Source organism: Saccopteryx leptura, chromosome 3 (genome assembly GCF_036850995.1).
Source record: "Saccopteryx leptura isolate mSacLep1 chromosome 3, mSacLep1_pri_phased_curated, whole genome shotgun sequence".
NCBI lineage: Eukaryota > Metazoa > Chordata > Mammalia > Chiroptera > Emballonuridae > Saccopteryx > Saccopteryx leptura.
The window spans coordinates 369,574,497-369,595,474 of record NC_089505.1 but is presented as its reverse complement, the minus strand read 5'-3'; the positions used below and the strand labels follow the sequence as shown (position 1 = coordinate 369,595,474).

The following is a 20,978-nucleotide window of genomic DNA, read 5'->3' as shown; positions in this document are numbered from 1 at the left end:
CCACACTCCCTGGGTATGGAGCCCACGGCTATGATAACTGGTGGTTTGGTGGCCAGAGCCTGGCTGACTTGACTTGGGTGTGCATGCACATAGCATGGCACTGGTAGCCTTTCTCTCTGGGTCTTCCCCGTCTGGGGTGCCCATTGCTGCTGTGGAGAACTGGGAGCTGTCGGGAGCAGTTACGGGAAGTGCCTAGCACTTATCTCATAAAAGAGCTTGTAAACTTTAGCTGTTATTTCTTATGGAGCCATCAGATTATGGTCTTGGTCAGTGACTGAGGAATTGAAATAGGAAAGTATGGTTTTATATAAGGAGAAAGATCCAGTTCAGGACTGAATGAAATACTTGAGGAGGGTCAGTAGTTCCTGCACTTCTAGTTCAGCAGCAGCATCAGAGCTGTGGCCCTGATGTCATCACTCAGACCTACTTAAAGCCACAGAATGATTTGTTAATTAGAACATGTGGGGGCCAAAGGGATCCGTAATGACATGTCTGTTTTCTCCACCAGCCAATTGAGAGATGAGACAAAAGAGTAGGCAGGCGGGGAGAAATGTCACTTTTATTACAGATAAAGCCACTTTGCCCATGAACGTTAGGGATACAGGAAAATGGGTGTCCTCATGCTGTATCCAGAACTAGACAGACAGACGGACTCCCCAGTGACAGGCAGCGGGCCTTCTGACGAGAGGACCTGCCCTGTCATACTCGGGTCATGGAGGAGTCGAGTATCCAGGCACTTCCTGAGGGTGGCCAGTCCCAAGGGGGCAGGGCTTCACATGCCCGACTTGTCTCTCAAACTCCCTAAACTCGTAACTCAATTCGGTGACGTCAGGAGGACTAGCGGTGGGTGAGGGATCCGGAGCGCTGGGGCAAGGCTTCCTCCCGGAAACCAGAAGAGGGGGGGGAAGTGTGCCCGCCCCCCACTTAAACACATCGTGGGGTGGAGCAGAAGGGTGCTTACCTGAATAATATGCGATTTCGGGAGGGATATCTGTTATTGAGGAATACCTTTTAAGACCTTGTTAACATGTTTATAAGTGATCCTAGCTGACGATAAACATGACTGTTGGAAACAGTCCCTCTTAGGGTGTCTTCTGCCATCGTCGGAAATTATGTTTCGGAGAGAAGGCTGGTTGGAGCTTACTGACCTTGGATAGTGGACCAGATGATCAAGGCCTTCAAAGCTTCTTGCAATAATGAAATGAACTATTTTGTATTTTTTTTTTGTATTTTTCTGAAGCTAGAAATGGGGAGAGAGAGTCAGACAGACTCCCGCATGCGCCCGACTGGGATCCACCCGGCACGCCCACCAGGGGGCGACGCTCTGCCCACCAGGGGGCGATGCTCTGCCCCTCTGGGGTGTCGCTCTGTTGCAACCAGAGCCACTCTAGCGCCTGGGGCAGAGGCCACAGAGCCATCCCCAGCGCCCGGGCCATCTTTGCTCCAATGGAGCCTCGCTGCGGGAGGGGAAGAGAGAGACAGAGAGGAAGGAGAGGGGGAGGGGTGGAAAAGCAGATGGGAGCTTCTCCTGTGTGCCCTGGCCGGGAATCGAACGCGGGACTTCTGCACGCCAGGCCGATGCTCTACCACTGAGCCAACCGGCCAGGGCCAATTATTTTGTATTTTTAATTACAGGTTTTACTTTTAAAAGTTGGAAAGCCTTAGTTGGTGAAGTGTACAGTAGTGTTCTGTGTGTGTGTGTGAGTCTGAGTGTGTGAGTGTGTGTGTGCATGCATATGAACATGTGTGTAAGACTTTAGAAAACTTGTGGTAAGTTCCATATAGCCCTTCCGGTACCCCTGCCCCCAGTTCCGAAGGATGGGTACATATATATTTTCATAAATGAACTACTGTTCTTCTGTCCTTTGGCTTATTTGTGGAAGTAACAAATTCTCATACTTGTTCGAGAAGAATTGGGGTGCATGAGCTTAGAAAGTGGGGGAGGGAAAGAGGTGAGGAGACATGTCATAATTTGTGCAGAGGTAATAGCAGCTCTGTTCTGTGTAAAGCAAAAAGGCACCGAACGTGTAGCATACTGTTATACAGAACTCCTCTGATCAGACAGGCGCGTCCCAGGTTTCTCAGGGCTGTGTGAATTACGAAAGATGATTTAGTCGTTACCTTGCAAAGTAGCTTTGCTTTCCAAATAAAGACCACCCTCTGTTCTTTCTTCCAGGGGCACAGGAAGTTCTCATTGATCCAGGTACACGATCTCTGTGTTTAGTTTATTTTTTTTGTTTTTATTTATTTATTTTTAAGTGCTTGTTTCATGGCGGTGTGAATGAATGGTTAAAATGTCTGGATTGCAATCTTTGGGACCTTCTGATTTAAGTCACTTTAAATCAGAACTGGTAAAAACCTGATTGCTGCTTGGTTCCCGTTGATGGGACACCCGATTGCTTTCTGCTGCCTGTCGAAGAGGATGCCCCCTCCCCAGCATGGCTAAGTGAATGATTTGCTGTGTGCCCTTAAAGTTCCGTGAATGCACTGAGCGTGCTTGTCCGGTGAATTCGGAATGTGTTCACAGTAATGACTTTGCTCTGATCCTGTGGCGTACGCACCTCTCAATATGAGTTTGAATTTCAGCTGCATTTCCTGTCTGTGCCCTTTGCACGGAAATAAATTGTGCATATTTTACAGAGGTGGGTTTGCCTCCCTCCCCTACCCCCCCCTTTTCTTTGCCTTTTTCCTCTTAATACCTTTTGTGATTAATCTCTTTCATTGCAGTGCCTAATTATTTTGTAATGAGCTCTCTGATTTTCTGGCTTAATCAGAAACAATGACAAAGGATAAATTATAAACAAAACAAAACAAAGCTGAAAACCGGCCTTCCTTTGAGGAATGGGAGTTAGACAGAGGCTCGGTGACCGACACATCGATTATGCCTCATTGTGTCTCTCGATTCTGTGAAGTGAACTTGCTGCAGGGGTGCAGGCTTTTGTGTTAGCATCGTGCTGATTCCTTTCCCTACGCTCATGCCTCGCGATGCTTTCTTGATAGCGTTTGTGGACCGTGTAGTGGAAGAGAAACGAATGCTTTGTGTTCAGGAGACCTGAGTCGCTGATGAACAAACAATTTGAGGGTGGGCTGAGGCTGAGTGACCCCTGCATGCCCCACCCCACCCCACCCCACCCCCCACGGAAACTGATGAACGATTAAATCTATGTTGGGTCTGTACTGGTGTTTGACCGAGAGAGGTTATTGAGCCTGATCTGGCCGGTTCCACCTGCTGGACGGGACTGGACTTCAGGGTCGACTGCTTTGCCTGCAGGACCATTAGATGCTTGCACTGAGTAGACGTTGCTTAGGGCTCTCAGAAAAAGCAGTTATTTGTTGAGATGAAAGAAAATAAAAAGAATTTGTATTTTTTATTTCTGAAACTTTTCAAAATAAGGTTGTGCTGAGATAAAGTTGAGTTTAAGTGAGGGGAGTGGTGGCGGGGGTGGTTCGGCGGGGCTTTGTGTTTTGGGGGCTTGTCAAGGTCCTGGTGCAGAGGTTGAAGGGGGCTAGGGGACAGCACAGACACCAGCGTTTGGCATCTGAGGGCATCACATGTCATGGTCCCAAATGAGACTTCCGGACTTGGTCTCTGCTTAGCCGAGGAGGAGCCGGCAGACGGAGCTGGGCTTTGCCTGCCCCACGGTCCCACTCTCCTGGGGCTTCTGGTCTCGGCTCACAGGGGCCTTCGCGCTGGGACTGGCCGCAGCCCGTTCGCGTGCTGAGATCTCGCTGGTTTCCCAGCCACTCTCTTCTTCCCCGCTCTTGAGCCCGGCAGGTGTGTGGGTGGGGAGTCATGTCACAAGTCCCAGGAGCCGCGGGACTGACTCTCCTTCGTCTCCGGCTCTGAGCAGCGGGCGTTCTCTCGGGGAACACGAGGCGGCTCAGCTCTGCAGAAACCCGTCCACGTCCACGTCCACGTCCACGTCCACGTGAGCCTCGCACAGAGCTGTATCACTTCCATTTAAACACTTTTTTTTCCTCCAGTGGACGTATTATTTGAAGCAACTGTCTCAGATTTTTGCTGCCTGCTGTCCCCCCAGCCGGGTGGAAGGCAAGCAAGGGGAGAGTTGGGGTCCCTGGGTGCTGTCCCCTCGGCCGTACCCAGCGGCGAGGCTGCAGAGCCCTGACCTGTGTCTGAGACAGAATTCTTTTTTTCTTTTCTTAAGGTGAGAGGAGAGGGGATAATGAGGCAGACTCCCGCTGGTGCCCTGACCGGACCCAGCTGGCAACCCCCCCTGGGGCAGATGCTCAAGTACTGAGCTGTCTTTTTTTTTTTGTATTTTTCTGAAGCTGGAAACGGGGAGGCAGTCAGACAGACTCCCGCACGCGCCCGACCGGGATCCACCCAGCATGCCCACCAGGGGGCGATGCTCTGCCCCTCTGGGGCGTCGCTCTGCTGCAATCAGAGCCATTCTAGCGCCTGAGGCAGAGGCCACAGAGCCATCCCTAGTGCCCGGGACAACTTTGCTCCAATGGAGCCTTGGCTTCGGGAGGGGAAGAGAGAGACAGAGAGGAAGGAGAGGGGGAGGGGTGGAGAAGCAGATGGACGCTTCTCTTGTGTGCCCAAGCCGGGAATCGAACCCGGGACTTCTGCACGCCAGGCCTACGCTCTACCACTGAGCCAACCAGCCAGGGCCCCGAGCCGTCTTTACTGCCTGAGGCTGATGTGCTCAACCGAGCCATCATCAGTGCCTGGGGCCATGCTCGATCCATTCGAGCCACTGGCTGTGGAAGGGGAAGAGGGAGAAGCAGATGGTCGTTTCTCCCCTGACTGGGAATCGAACCCGGGACATTCATATGCTGGGCCAACACTCTATCCACTGAGCCACCGGCCAGGGCCTGAGACAGACTTCTCCGTGTTCTCTTGTCCCTGAGCATCCTGTCCCTTCAGCAGCTGCCTCCAGTACGACGCCCTCCAGGCCCCGTTCAGCCAGCTCATCAGCCACACTGCTTTCCCGTTTCACGGTCAGGGCTCTTCTCCCTCTCCACACGGGAAGCGCAGCGCGTTTGCTGTGTGAGGTCCTGTGCCAGGGGCACGCTCTGGTTCCTTTTAGACAGTGTTAATGTAGTTCACGTGCTTGGAGCGTACACTCCAGTGACCTTTCCTCTGAACCGAGTTGTCCGCCCATCGCCCCGTCAGTCTTAGACGTTTTCATCACCCCGACAAGAAGCCCTGCAGCATCAGCGGCCCCCCACTTCCCCGTCTTCATCACCCCAACAAGAAGCCCTGCAGCATCAGTGGCCCCCCACTTCCCCGTCTTCATCACCCCAACAAGAAGCCCTGCAGCATCAGCGGCCCCCCACTTCCCCGGCCCTCCCTCCCCAGCCAGGCAGCCGCCCGTCCGTCCCTGTGAGTGTGTCTGTGCCTGTTCTGGACTTTTCTTGTCCGAGTGGAACCTGTGGTCACATGGCAGCGGGGAGAGTGTGGCCTTCTGTCTTTCACTGAGTGTAATCTCGGTTCATCCACGTTGTGGCCTGTGTAGTGCTTCGTTTTTTATGGCTGAGTCCTCCTCCACGGTGTGGATGGACCACGTTTTGTGTACCCACTCATCAGGTGATGGACATTTGTGGGGTGTGTGCAGGGTGAACATCCCTGGGTACAGTTTTTGCGTGCACATACGTCCTCTGGTCTCTTATGTCCATGCTGAGGAAGTGGAACTGCTGGGTCCCGTGGTGACTCCGGGCTGAACTTTTTGAGGAATGGCCAGAGTGTTTTCCGAAGTGGCCGCACCACTTGACCCGCCCACCAGCAGCGTGGAGGGTTCCCTGTCTCCACGTCCTCGCTAGCCCTCCCGTCTCTGATGACAGCACCCTCGTGGGCGGGCAGTGCTCTCTCCTTGTCGTTCTGGTCGGTGTCGCCCTCGTCGCGAGAGACCCTGAGTCTGTTCTCAGTGTGCAGATGGGCCATCCGTATCTGTCCTTTAGAAGGATGTCTGTTTAGATCTTTTATCCGGTTTTGAGTTATTTGTCTTTCGATTATTGAGGTACGAGAGCTCTTTCTTATATTCTAGGTACATGTCCCTCCTCAGACCCAGCATTTGCAGACCTGTTCTCCTACCTGGGGTTTCCCTGCCCTTCCTGGGCGGGGTCCTGGGAAGCACAGGCCTCTCAAGTGTTGATGAAGTCCCATCTGTGTTTTCTCTGCTGTTTGTGGTTTTGATGTCAAGATGTTTTATTTATTATTAGTTCATTTATTTGAAAAGATTTCATTTATTTGATTTTAGAGAGAGGAGAGTGAGAGACAGAGAAAGAAGGGGGGGCTGGAGGTAGGGGTAGAGCAGGGAGCATCAGCTCATTGAAGCTTCTCATATGTGCTTTGACCCAGCAAGCCCAGGTTTTGAACCGACGACCTCAGCGTCCCAGGTCCATGATTTATCCATTGCAGCACCGCAGGCCAGGCTCAAGCTGTTTTATGTCAACTTGACATTAAAGCAATCTAATCCTTACTGGAATTCTGAGAGCCAGGTACCATCATTATCCCGTCTCTGTATGAGGACTAGCTAGTCTGTCCATGCGGAGCTGAGATGCAGAAGAGTTGAATGACTTGTTCAAGGCCACGGTAAGAGGTGATGTGGGGACTCACACCTGAGAGCTTGTCCCAGCATCTGTCCTCCTCACTGCCACTTTGGTTCATTCTATAGCCGTTATTGATTAAAAACTCTTTGCCTATTTGATTTCTTACTCACGGACCTCATCTCTTAGTTACCTTTTAGAGCTCAGGGTAGGTTTATTTAGGTCAAATGTGGGCAGAAGCATTGCGATCACTTAGTTTCTGCATTGACCCCAAGGGCGATGTTGCTAATGGACCTGACAGACTCATGCTTACACGTTTTCTGGTCCTCACACTAACAGTGGAATCATGACTACAGAATGCTCAAAGGCAGTATTTGATTGGCTTCCTTTTGCTAAGCAGTGAAATAAGAAACCCCAGTGTTGATATAGATTATCAGCAGGTCACCGTCTTCCTGTGTTTCCTTTTGTTTGTTCCCAGTGTCTGGATCATGCCTTGTTGTCCAGCAGAAGTTAGGGTGGGAGCTCATGAATCATTGTCCATAGTGAGAGAACTTGACAACAGTATCTATTGTTCATTTCATAAGGGAAAGGATAATATAGAACAACCTCTCAGATCTATTTCCAAAGACTAGAATTTTGACAAGAGTTCCACAAACCATACAAAGGCATTCCTACTAATTTTAGATCTTAGACATATTGTGGTTACATAGCAGAGTCAATCCATTAACTAGACCTGACAAGAGAAGTATAATATTATTTGCCTTAATTAAAATATTCTGCCCTGGTTAAACCAATTGGTACATGTGAGCAAACAATAATATGTATTTATGTGACCTGGGGACAGACGTTCTCTGTCTTTCTCTGTTTCTCAGAGCATTTTTGTAGCTTTTCAACAGTGTTCGAACTTTAGAATTCTATTTAAAAAATCATCACCGTGCCTGACCTGGTGCGCAGTGGACAGAGCATCGACCTGGAACGCTAAGGTCTCCAATTCAAAACCCTGGGCTTGCCTGGTCAAGGCACATATGACAAGCAATCAATGAACAGCTAACGTGAAACTTCTTGCTCCTGCCCTCCCCGTCTGTAAGATCAGTAAATACAATCTTTTTAAAAAACCCTCAGCGTATCTGGTGTGGTTTGTACCGAGTTAACCTGTCACATGCGCAGAATTGCACTGTCTCCTAGTCAGCTTCTCCTCCCCTCATCCGAGCTGGTGTGAGAGGAATAGGAACTGTGACTTCTAGACCTTTTCTCTCCATGTATTTGAAGTGGGCCATCCAATAGGATTTTCCCTTCGTTTCTTGGGTTTTCATGATTTCAATTAGAATTTCTGAAAGTGAATTTGTTTTAGTATGTTGTATAAATTTCCCTAGCAACTCAATGTGTTTATACTTCTTATGTTTTCAGTTTGTTTGTTTGTTTATTTATTTAGTGAGAGGCAGGGAGGCAGAGACAGACTCCCGCATGTGCCCTGACCTGGATCCACCCAGCCAGCCCCTTACCAGGTGATGCTCTGCCCCTCTGTGGCACTGCTCCATTGCTCAACAAATGAGCAATTTTAGCGCCTATGGCGAGACCATGGAGCCATCCTCAGTGCCCAGGGCCAGCTTAGCATGAACCATTCGAGCCATGGCTGCAGGAGAAGAAGAGAGAGAGAGAGAGAGAGAGAGAGAGAGAGAGAGATAGGGAGGGGTAGAGGGGAGGCAGCGGAGAAGCTGGTGGTCTCTTCTTTGTGCCCTGACCGGAGATCGAGCCTGGGACTTCCACTCACCAGGCCAGTGCTCTTCCACTGAGCCACCCAGCCAGGGCCTTACGTTTCCAATTTATGAAAAAGTTAAATGCACTTTTGTTTGTTATTGTCCACTAGGTATTTGTTTACCTCTTTATAATGTAAACATTTTTTTCCAACAAGTGAGTAGGTATTATGCATGTTTAAAAAATACCTTATTTTTCTTATTGTAAAAGTCATGCTCATTGCAGAGAATCTAGACATGAAGAAAAACAAAACAAATTTAAAAATTACCTATCATCTCCTCACCAAGAGACAAGTGATAGTAAGTCTTAAAATTGGGACATTTGAAGTCCCCCAGGTCTGTTTTTGTTTCTCAAGATTATTTTGGTGGTTCTGAGTTCCCTTGAGTTTCCATACGCATTTTAGGATCAGCTGGTCAATTTCTGCAGAGGATCCACCTGGGGTTGGATAGAGATTACACTGACCCTATGGCTCCCTCGAAGAAGTGTTGCCATTTTAGGAATATTAAGTCTTCTAGCTCATGAACACGGGCCTTTTTCCATTTACATCTTTAGTGGTTCCCATTGATGGTTTATTTTTTTTATTTTTCTCAAGTGAGAAGCACGGAGGCAGAGAGACTCCCGCATGTGCCCAACCGGGATCCACCCGGCATGGCCACCAGGGGGCAATGCTCTGCACATCTGGGGCGTTGCTCCATTGCAACCAGAGCCATTCTAGCACCTGAGGCAGAGGCCACAGAGCCATCCTCAGCACCTGGGCCAGCTTTGCTCCAATGGAGCCTTGGCTGCGGGAGGGGAAGAGAGAGACAGAGAGAAAGGAGAAGGGGAAGGGTGGAGAAGTAGATAGGTGTTTCCTCTGTGTGCCCTGGCCGGGAATTGAACCCAGGACTTCCACACACTAGGCCAACGCTCTACCGCTGAGCCAGTCGGCCAGGGCCCCAATGGTGTTTTGAGTCCTCAAGAGTGTCATTTTATACTTTTTTGGTGAAGTTCATTTCTAAGTCCTTTTTTGTTCTGAGGCTATTGTGAGTAGAACAGTTTTCTTAATTTCATTTTCAGATTGTTCATTACAAGTATATAGAGATACAGTTAAATTTTGTATATTGATCTTATATCCTGCAACATTGCTGGACTCATTGATCAGCTGTCAGTTTTTTTTTTAAAATATTTATTTATTTATTTATTTCAGAGACAGAGCAAGAGTCAGAGAGAGGAATAGATAGGGACAGACAGACAGGAACAGAGAGAGATGAGAAGCATCAATCATCAGTTTTTCGTTGCCACACCCCAGCTGTTCATTGATTACTCTCTCACATGTGCCCCGACCGCGGGCCCTCAGCAGACCGAGCAACCCCCTGCTGGAGTCAGCGACCTTGGATCCAAGCTGGTGAGCTTTTTGCTCACACCAGATGAGCCCGCGCTCAAGCTGGCAACCTCGGGGTCTCGAACCTGGGTCCTTCCGCATCCCAATCCGACGTTCGATCCACTGCGCCACCGCCTGGTCAGGCCAGTTTTCTTTTTTAAATGGGTGCCATAGGGTTTTCTATTTACAAGAGCATGTCACCTCAAAAAAAGAGATAGTTTTACTTTTTCTTTACAATGTGGATGTCTTTTATTTATTTATTTTTGCCTAACTGCCAGGGCTGTAATGTGCAGTCCCTTGTTGAACACAAGAGCTGAGAGAGGACGTCCCTGCCTTGTTCCCGATCTCAGACAGAAAGCAATGAATCTTTCTCCATCCCCTCCAGTTGTACCTACTTTGTTGACTGTTTTTTCTTTTTTCTTTTTTAATCATGAAAGGGTCTTGAATTTTGTCCAGTGCTTCCTCCGGTCTGTTGAGATGGCCATGTGGTTTTCGTCCTTGAGTCCGCTGAGACAGTGGGTTACATCAGTTGGGTTTTTGCATCCTAGCCCGACCGTACACTCTTGAGATAAGCACCACCTGGTCATGTTGTGCAGTCCTCTCCGATGTTGCCGGGTTTAATTTGCTCGTGTTTTGCCGAGGACTTTTCAGTCTACTTACATCTGTGGAGATACGTTTTATGATCGAGGGTGTGGTCTATCCTCGAGAACATCCCTCGTCCGCTTGAGAAGAGCGTGTGCTCTGCTTGACCTGTCATCCTCCCCTTCCTTTCTCCAGCGGAGAACTGTATCATTAAACGCGAGAAACTGTTAGAGCTCCTGAGATAAATCGAGGCGACCTACCACGTATCACGTAGTATTTCGTGGCAGTAACACAAGTATTAGACACACACAGGGACGCCGAGCACAATGGCACCGTGGTTAAAGGCATCGGCCCCGTGGGAATCCTCTCCGGAACAACGGACGCTGCAGCCTTGTGCACGAGGAGTGGGAAGGCTGCTCCTCTCTCGGACTTGACCCCTCACCTGCAGGGAGGGCCAGGCACGCCAGGAGCGCCTCCCCGCGTGGATCTGCGGTGTGTGTGGGGTGTTGTAAATGAGAGCACATGTGGGCGTCCTTAGCACAGGCTCCATCCAGTTCCCTGTAAACGCAGAGTCACACAGCTCTGCTGTGGTGTCCTTGTCATCACCCCCTGTAAGCTCTCACTGCTCCAAGGGGACGCCTTGTGCCCCGAGGACGGGACCCTCAGTTCTGTAAGTACCCACGCTTCGTGCGTGGAGCCCGGCTGACTTGACTCTGTTTAGGAAGGACATAGTGTCGATTATCTTTCCCAAGCACGCCCTTTTCTTTTATTATTTATAGTTCTGCACTCTCCTCTCTTGTTGCAGTTTTCACAAAATCTGCAGGGAGCAGAACCCTCAGCTACCTGCCTCTTCCCACTTCTCCGCTGTGGCACCTTCTTCCCCGACTGGAAGAAGGTTTGGCACAGGACATTTTTGTTCCCTCCTCTTAGAGTCTCCTTGTCTCTCTGCCCATCTGTCTGTCACCTATCCATCTACCTATTTATCTGTCTACTCATTCTTCTGTCTTGTTCCAAAAAGCATTTGAGACAGCTTACCGAACACCAACCAAGCAGGAGGGACAGTGGGGCCGGGAGGAGACGGCGGGTGGGAGAGGCGCTTGTTTGCACCCACGCCTCCCGTGGCCACGAGGAAGACAGGATTTGCGGGAGATGCTTGCCCGTGCGATGAACAGGTGCCCGAGGAGAAGCCCAGCCTTTTCTGCTCTGAGACTCAGGAGAATATTTCTCTGAGTGCTCTATGAGCTCAAAGGATGATGTCTCACTCCGTTTTTCCCGTTAGAGTTCCATGTGCAGTTGGGTGTGTTCTGTGAGCAGGTTTCTCCTAGACTCGACTCTGTGTGAGTTTGAGGAGTAAAGAACTAGGTGGTCCTGCTTATTGACAGGGAATGGCCAGACATAGCCCGTGACAGCCACAGACAGAGACTGGTGTTTATAAGTCACTTTTCTTTTTCTTTTTTCCTTTTTTTAGTGCCGTGTAGTTTGGAAAATGCTTCCGTACGGTACAGCTCCGTTGAGGACAGGGTCTCCTGCTGGCGTAGAGAGACCAGGGCCGGGGCATAATGCGTGCTGGCTGCGTTGTCCTCAGGGCAGCTGAGCTCTGGTGGTAGACGTGACTTCTGTCTAGTGCCTTTCCCGTCCTTGAATAGAAGTGCCAACAGGGAGGAGAACTTGCTGTGAGTTAATTAGCATACAGTACAGGCTTTGACGGGTGACGGTTCTAGGGAGCGCGTGGGCTATGCAGACTTTTCAGGCGACTTCAGGGGGCTGGCTGAGTGTTCTCTTCTTTGTGCCCCTCTCTGAAACTAACAAGGAGACCAGGCTGCAAAAGCAAGAGCCCAGTTTTCTCCTTCCCCTCGGCCTGCAGGTGCCCTCACCACCAACGGCATCAATGCTGACACCAGCGCCGAGATCGGGCGTGCCAAGAACTGCCTCAGCCCCGAGGACATCATCGACAAGTACAAGGAGGCCATCTCCTACTACAGCAAGGTGGGTGGCGCACCGCGCTCTCGCGGGGCCGGGACTTCCTATCCCGCGGGCGCGGGGCTGACGCGTCCTGTAGGTATTCCTTTCTGTGAGTATTCAGGCGTTACTCCCGAAAGCATACTGCTATTATACTGTTAACCTAAAAGTTTTTTTTTTTTCCTGATTAAAAATAATGTATCCTGGATGTTTGGAAAAAGGGGATAAAAGAGGCTCTCGTGGCCCCACCACTCAGAGATAATCATCTTTCATGTCTATTTTCTGGTCTTTTTTTGTCAAGGCATATCATCCATACTATAGATTCTATAGCATAAAAGATGGCGAGCCTTCTGTAGTGGTTCACTGTGTGCAGCCGTGCCGCGTCCTGTGGCACGGTTCGGGACTTTCTCACGGTGGACAGAAGGTGCGTCCAGAGCGAGTCGGTTCTCTCTTCCCTCCCCGCCTGGTCCCCTCCTGCCCTCCGCGGGGGTGAGCCCCAGTCGTGGGTGGGCTGTTTGGATGGGACGAGGGCGCGCCCCCTCTCACTCTGAGCCCATGGTCTCTCCCTCCCGTTCTACCAAGGAGAAGAGTGAATTTCGGCAGCGTGAACTGCCAGGGGTGAGAGAGCTGCGGCAGGACGTTGAAAGCCCCGTGGGGCGTCCCGTCTTGCGGATGCCACCATGCTTTCCCGCGGGACCCGCACAGGCTTATATTCCAGATACGCTGACCGCTGACCGTGCTGAGACAGCTCTGGTTACGCGGAGGGGCGCAGGCAGGGAGAAAAGGAAGCCCCCACCCGCCCTTCCCATCTTCCCAGCGACGCAGCTGTTGACAATTCGTGTATAACTCCCATGACCTGTATGCCTGTGAAATCTGTATGTGCAGTACGTACATACGAAGTACACATACACGAACTATATGTGCATCTGTGTCCTGTGGAAACAAGTGTGACCACACCATACATGTCACTCTGCAGCTGGCTTTAACCCCTTGGCAGCAGAGCACGGAGACCCCCCGCTCCGGGCCTGCTCGAGGCCGTGTCAGGGAGTGTGGAAAAGTCACCTGTGTGTTCGTTGACACCTTCTGTGAGAGACTGCTGCGAGCTAGACACGGGGCACACAGCACCTCGGACAGGTGGGGGGCCGTCCCTGCAGGGCTCACGGCGGCCGTGACTCCCGGATCCTCGTCCTGGTGCCGGACACGGGGTGTTCTCTCTGCTCTGCTCTCAGGGTTTCCGGGCGGGACGTTCTGGTACGGAGACTGGTGCTCTCGCTGTAGCTGAGACTCCTGGGAACTTGATCCCTGGAGACGGCGTTTGTATTGATCTCAGGTCGCTTTCCAGTTACTCTCCAGATTCTGTGCAAACAGGGAATGAAAAGATGCAGAATTATTTACTTAACCGATCCCCTATTACTGAGTGTGATTTTGTATCCAGTGATGAATGTCCTGATAAAAAATCTTTCTGGGCTAATTCTTCTTAAGAGAGCGATTCCCAGCCTGGCCTGCCCAGGGAGCACACACAGACAGGTTTCTGAATCTGTGTCTACAGTGCCATGTTTTTTTCCTCTGGAAAAGTGTTAATAGTTTGTTCTCCCACAGACAAACATGAGCTAGTCTATCCTTTGAAAATATTTGCTCCTATGGTGGGCAGAAGTGCCTTTCAATTGTTTTAGCTTGTCTGTGATCACTGGTGAGGCAGTGACCGTTGCTAGCTTGTCTGTGATCACTGGTGAGGCAGTGACCGTTGCTAGCTTGTCTGTGATCACTGGTGAGGCAGTGACCATTGCTAGCTTGTCTGTGATCACTGGTGAGGCAGTGACCATTGCTAGCTTGTATGTGATCACTGGTGAGGCAGTGGCCATTGCTAGCTTGTCTGTGATCACTGGTGAGGCAGTGGCCATTGCTAGCTTGTCTGTGATCACTGGTGAGGCAGTGACCATTGCTAGCTTGTCTGTGATCACTGGTGAGGCAGTGGCCATTGCTAGCTTGTCTGTGATCACTGGTGAGGCAGTGACCGTTGCTAGCTTGTCTGTGATCACTGGTGAGGCAGTGACCATTGCTAGCTTGTCTGTGATCACTGGTGAGGGCAGTGACCATTGCTAGCTTGTCTGTGATCACTGGTGAGGCAGTGGCCATTGCTAGCTTGTCTGTGATCACTGGTGAGGCAGTGACCATTGCTAGCTTGTCTGTGATCACTGGTGAGGGCAGTGACCATTGCTAGCTTGTCTGTGATCACTGGTGAGGCAGTGGCCATTGCTAGCTTGTATGTGATCACTGGTGAGGCAGTGACCGTTGCTAGCTTGTCTGTGATCACTGGTGAGGCAGTGGCCATTGCTAGCTTGTCTGTGATCACTGGTGAGGCAGTGGCCATTGCTAGCTTGTATGTGATCACTGGTGAGGCAGTGACCGTTGCTAGCTTGTCTGTGATCACTGGTGAGGCAGTGACCGTTGCTAGCTTGTCTGTGATCACTGGTGAGGCAGTGGCCATTGCTAGCTTGTCTGTGATCACTGGTGAGGCAGTGACCATTGCTAGCTTGTCTGTGATCACTGGTGAGGCAGTGGCCATTGCTAGCTTGTCTGTGATCACTGGTGAGGCAGTGACCGTTGCTAGCTTGTCTGTGATCACTGGTGAGGCAGTGACCGTTGCTAGCTTGTCTGTGATCACTGGTGAGGGCAGTGACCATTGCTAGCTTGTATGTGATCACTGGTGAGGCAGTGGCCATTGCTAGCTTGTCTGTGATCACTGGTGAGGCAGTGGCCATTGCTAGCTTGTCTGTGATCACTGGTGAGGCAGTGGCCATTGCTAGCTTGTATGTGATCACTGGTGAGGCAGTGACCGTTGCTAGCTTGTCTGTGATCACTGGTGAGGCAGTGACCGTTGCTAGCTTGTCTGTGATCACTGGTGAGGCAGTGGCCATTGCTAGCTTGTCTGTGATCACTGGTGAGGCAGTGACCATTGCTAGCTTGTCTGTGATCACTGGTGAGGCAGTGGCCGTTGCTAGCTTGTCTGTGATCACTGGTGAGGCAGTGACCGTTGCTAGCTTGTCTGTGATCACTGGTGAGGCAGTGACCATTGCTAGCTTGTCTGTGATCACTGGTGAGGGCAGTGACCATTGCTAGCTTGTATGTGATCACTGGTGAGGCAGTGGCCATTGCTAGCTTGTCTGTGATCACTGGTGAGGCAGTGACCATTGCTAGCTTGTCTGTGATCACTGGTGAGGGCAGTGACCATTGCTAGCTTGTCTGTGATCACTGGTGAGGCAGTGGCCATTGCTAGCTTGTATGTGATCACTGGTGAGGCAGTGACCGTTGCTAGCTTGTCTGTGATCACTGGTGAGGCAGTGGCCATTGCTAGCTTGTCTGTGATCACTGGTGAGGCAGTGGCCATTGCTAGCTTGTCTGTGATCACTGGTGAGGCAGTGGCCATTGCTAGCTTGTCTGTGATCACTGGTGAGGCAGTGGCCATTGCTAGCTTGTCTGTGATCACTGGTGAGGCAGTGGCCATTGCTAGCTTGTCTGTGATCATTGGTGAGGCAGTGACCATTGCTAGCTTGTCTGTGATCACTGGTGAGGCAGTGGCCATTGCTAGCTTGTCTGTGATCACTGGTGAGGCAGTGGCCATTGCTAGCTTGTCTGTGATCATTGGTGAGGCAGTGACCATTGCTAGCTTGTCTGTGATCATTGGTGAGGCAATGGCCATCGCTCACTTGTTCGCCTTTGGTGTTTCTTTTCTGAACTAGCCGTTCATGTTCTTTGCACACAGGGTGCTTTGCTTGTTGCTTTGTGTTAGCTTTTTGTATATTTTGAATATTAGTTGATATTGATGGAGAATGTTTTTTCTTTAGTGTGAGCATGCGTGCATGCCAGAGAGAGAGAGAGAGAGAGAGAGAGAGAGAAGGAGGAGAGAGACAGATGGAAAGGGAGGGAGATGAGAAACATCAACTTCTAGTTGCAGCCCTTTAGTTGTTCATTGATTGCATTCTCATATGTGCCTTGACTGGGGGGCACCAGCTGAGCCAGTGACCTTGGGCTTCAAGCCAGCGACCCTGCACTCAAGCTGGTGAGCCCGCACTCAAGCCAGCGACCTCGGGGTTTCAAACCTGGGACCTCAACATCCCAGGTTGACGCTGTTCACTGTGCCACCACCAGTCAGGCTATATGAGCTTTGTTTTAAGTTTATCCCCAGATATTGTATATGTTTTTGTTATTTTGCAGGTTGTGAATGGGATATTTGCCATTTTATTTTTTAACTGCTTATGGGTGACATGTAGGAAGGCAGGTTGACCCCTTAATATTCATCTTATAACTTGCCAATTAAATATTACAAGTCTCGAGAACCTTTTAGAGCCCTTTCTATGTTTAAAAATCTGTTTCCAAGATTATCAAGTGCTCATAGCTAAGTCTGTGGCTGGGAGACAGATGCGGAGAGGTGCGGTGGCTGGTGTGGGTCCCTCCAGCAGCACAGCAGCTGCCTGTGGACTGCTGTCCCCGAGAGCCCTGGGAGACCAGGACGGCTCTGAACGTGCTCGGAAACCACACTGTCCTTCCTTGCGGCCAAGCCCTGCGGCGACGGCAGGGAGAGGCCACTTTGCCGGTGGAGTCTGAGTGGACATTGGTGACTGCCGGGAGCATTGTGCCACTGAGGGTTTGAGAGGCTGTGTCCATGGGAAAGGCCTGCCTGCCACGGGCACAGCAGGGGCCGGGACCCTTCTCCAGGCCTGGCAGAGGGAAGAGCAGACTTTGGAGTCTGACAGAACTGAGTTTGAATCCCGCTGAATTATACAACCTCACTGGCTGAGCTCCAGTCCCCTTATCTCTCAACACGGGGAATAGGGGAGCTTTTCTAGCCAGGGTGATTCTATGATACCTGTGTGGCCAACTGCAGTGACGGCCTCATTAGCACTGCTCGTGCACACCTGGTTCTTGTCTGTCCTCCTCCTTCCTGCGTTCTAGGAGACACCGGTCCCGGTAGGAGTTGTGCCTTCTTCTGGAGGCGTTTGTGTCCTTTCGCTTCTTTTACCTCTTTGCTCCTTTTCTTTCCCGTTAGCCTCCTCCACCAGAGCCTGAGATTGCCCCACGCCACCCAGGACATAGGTTAGAACTGCTTGGAGGCTGGCCCGTCCCTGGGAGGTGACAGGGATAGAAAAGAATTATTTACGCCACTTCTCAGATTTGATTAGATTTGACGTGTACACACACGGACGCACACACGCACACCAGGCTGCCTCCCGCTGGCTGAGGGAGAGGCACCCCCCTTGGTCCTGAGTGTGCTGGCAGAGTGTCTCAAGTGGACTCTTGCCTGGCTTCGTGAATGATTTTTATTGAGCGCTGGAATGAAGGTCACAGTGCCTTTTCTGTTTCATTCGTCTTCATCTGTCCTTCAACCCCAGGATCTAACTGAGAAGCAGGATCAAGTAACCACCAGAGAGCAAATCGGAAAGACGGGAAACGTTTGAGTAGAGGGTAGAGACAATGTTGCAGAGAGCTAGAATTTTGTGCAACAAAGTAACATGAATTAACCAGCGCTGCCTTATTTTATTTATTTATTTATTGGTATTTTTCTGATGTGAGAAGTGGGGAGGCAGTCAGACAGACTCCCGCACGCTCCTAGCTGGGATCCACCCGGCACGCCCACCAGGGGGCGATGCTCTGCCCATCTGGGCCATTGCTCTGTTGCAGCTGGAGCCATTCTAGTGCTTGAGGCGGAGGCCATGGAGCCATCCTCAGCGCCCGGGACAACTCTGCTCCCATGGAGCCTTGGCTGCGGGAGGGGGAAGAGAGAGATAGAGAGAAAGGAGAGGGGGAAGGGTGGAGAAGCAGATGAGTGCTTCTCCTGTGTGCCCTGACTGGGAATCGAACCCAGGATTTCCACACACTGGGCTGACACTCTACTGCTGAGCCAACTGGCCAGGGCCAACCACCGCTGCCTTAAAGTTGTGGGTGTGAGAGATTGGGAAAGTCTTTAGAGATGAGGAATGGAAATGAGTAGCCAAGTAGCCATTGGTGTTTTGAAACTTGGTAACACATCCAGCTGTGGGGTTGTTTCAGTGAAGGTTGCAAACATGAACCTGGGAGTCTGTAGGTTCCCTCTGTCCCCCCAGCCTTGCTTGTCCCCTGAAGGGACGGACTTCCCAAAGCACAGAGCCTGCCCCCTTGGGTGGGATTTGTGCTTGGTGCTGCCGCAGGGCCCTCAGTGCCCGTGGTGGGACAGCCGTCCTCTCTCCTCCTTCCTGACGAGGGCCGCGCTCTCTCCCGCAGTACAAGAACGCCGGCGTGATTGAGCTGGAAGCGTGTGTCAAAGCCGTGCGCGTCCTGGCCATTCAGAAGCGCAGTATGGAGGCTTCCGAGTTTCTCCAGAATGCCGTCTACATTAACCTCCGACAGGTGAGTGTGCCGTGTGCCCCAGCAGTGGCCGAGCGAGTGCCGTCCTGGGCCTGGTCTGCCAGTGGCCCGTCCATACTGTGCTAGGATTCAGTGTGGAGGGGGGACACTGTGCTAGGATTCAGTATGGAGTGGGGGGACACTGTGCTAGGATTCAGTGTGGAGTGGGGGGACACTGTGCTAGGATTCAGTGTGGAGTGGGGACACTGTGCTAGGATTCAGTGTGGAGTGGGGACACTGTGCTAGGATTCAGTGTGGAGTGGGGGGACACTGTGCTAGGATTCAGTGTGGAGTGGGGACACTGTGCTAGGATTCAGTGTGGAGGGGGGACACTGTGCTAGGATTCAGTGTGGAGGGGGGACACTGTGCTAGGATTCAGTGTGGAGCGGGGGGACACTGTGCTAGGATTCAGTGTGGAGGGGGGACACTGTGCTAGGATTCAGTGTGGAGTGGGGACACTGTGCTAGGATTCAGTGTGGAGTGGAGGGACACTGTGCTAGGATTCAGTGTGGAGGGGGGGACACTGTGCTAGGATTCAGTGTGGAGTGGGGGGACACTGTGCTAGGATTCAGTGTGGAGTGGGAGTGGGGGGACACTGTGCTAGGATTCAGTGTGGAGTGGGGACACTGTGCTAGGATTCAGTGTGGAGTGGGGACACTGTGCTAGGATTCAGTGTGGAGTGGGGACACTGTGCTAGGATTCAGTGTGGAGTGGGGGGACACTGTGCTAGGATTCAGTGTGGAGTGGGGGGGACACTGTGCTAGGATTCAGTGTGGAGTGGGGACACTGTGCTAGGATTCAGTGTGGAGTGGGGGGACACTGTGCTAGGATTCAGTGTGGAGTGGGGACTCTGTGCTAGGATTCAGTGTGGAGGGGGGACACTGTGCTAGGATTCAGTGTGGAGGGGGGACACTGTGCTAGGATTCAGTGTGGAGGGGGGACACTGTGCTAGGATTCAGTGTGGAGGGGGGACACTGTGCTAGGATTCAGTGTGGAGTGGGGACACTGTGCTAGGATTCAGTGTGGAGGGGGGACACTGTGCTAGGATTCAGTGTGGACGGGGGGGACACTGTGCTAGGATTCAGTGTGGAGGGGGGGACACTGTGCTAGGATTCAGTGTGGAGGGGGGACACTGTGCTAGGATTCAGTGTGGAGTGGGGACACTGTGCTAGGATTCAGTGTGGAGTGGGGACACTGTGCTAGGATTCAGTGTGGAGGGGGGGACACTGTGCTAGGATTCAGTGTGGAGTGGGGGGACACTGTGCTAGGATTCCGTGTGGAGTGGGGACACTGTGTGGAGTGGGGGACACTGTGCTAGGATTCAGTGTGGAGGGGGGACACTGTGCTAGGATTCAGTGTGGAGTGGGGGACACTGTGCTAGGATTCAGTGTGGAGGGGGGACACTGCTAGGATTCAGTGTGGAGTGGGGGGACACTGTGCTAGGATTCAGTGTGGAGTGGGGGGGACACTGTGCTAGGATTCAGTGTGGAGGGGGGACACTGTGCTAGGATTCAGTGTGGAGTGGGGGACACTGTGCTAGGATTCAGTGTGGAGTGGGGACACTGTGCTAGGATTCAGTGTGGAGGGGGGACACTGCTAGGATTCAGTATGGAGTGGGGGGACACTGTGCTAGGATTCAGTGTGGAGTGGGGGGACACTGTGCTAGGATTCAGTGTGGAGGGGAGACACTGTGCTAGGATTCAGTGTGGAGGGGGGACACTGTGCTAGGATTCAGTGTGGAGGGGGGACACTGTGCTAGGATTCAGTGTGGAGTGGGGGGACACTGTGCTAGGATTCAGTGTGGAGTGGGGACACTGTGCTAGGATTCAGTGTGGAGGGGGGGACACTGTGCTAGGATTCAGTGTGGAGTGGGGGGACACTGTGCTAGGATTCAGTGTGGAGGGGGGACACTGTGCTAGGATTCAGTGTGGAGGGGGGACACTGTGCTAGGATTCAGTGTGGAGGGGGGACACTGTGTGGAGGGGGGACACTGTGCTAGGATTCAGTGTGGAGTGGGGGGACACTGTGCTAGGATTCAGTGTGGAGTGGGGGGACACTGCTAGGATTCAGTGTGGAGTGGGGGGACACTGTGCTAGGATTCAGTGTGGAGTAGGGGGACACTGCTAGGATTCAGTGTGGAGGGGGGGACACTGTGCTAGGATTCAGTGTGGAGTGGGGGGACACTGTGCTAGGATTCAGTGTGGAGGGGGGGACACTGTGCTAGGATTCAGTGTGGAGTGGGGGGACACTGTGCTAGGATTCAGTGTGGAGTGGGGACACTGTGCTAGGATTCAGTGTGGAGTGGGGACACTGTGCTAGGATTCAGTGTGGAGTGGGGGGACACTGTGCTAGGATTCAGTATGGAGTGGGGGGACACTGTGCTAGGATTCAGTGTGGAGTGGGGGACACTGTGCTAGGATTCAGTGTG

At 51.8% G+C, this 20,978-nt stretch overlaps 1 protein-coding gene across 1 annotated transcript in view; it reads left to right on the top strand.

Annotated features, from left to right (window-relative positions):
• The window catches only part of TRAPPC9 (trafficking protein particle complex subunit 9), a 364,330-nt gene that overhangs the window by 22,429 nt on the left and 320,923 nt on the right, over positions 1 to 20,978 (top strand). Inside the window, exons 6-8 of the mRNA XM_066379571.1 lie at positions 2,177 to 2,203; positions 12,075 to 12,196; positions 18,428 to 18,553. Of these exons, the coding sequence (XP_066235668.1) occupies positions 2,177 to 2,203; positions 12,075 to 12,196; positions 18,428 to 18,553 (275 nt within the window). The remainder of the gene's footprint in view (positions 1 to 2,176; positions 2,204 to 12,074; positions 12,197 to 18,427; positions 18,554 to 20,978) is intronic.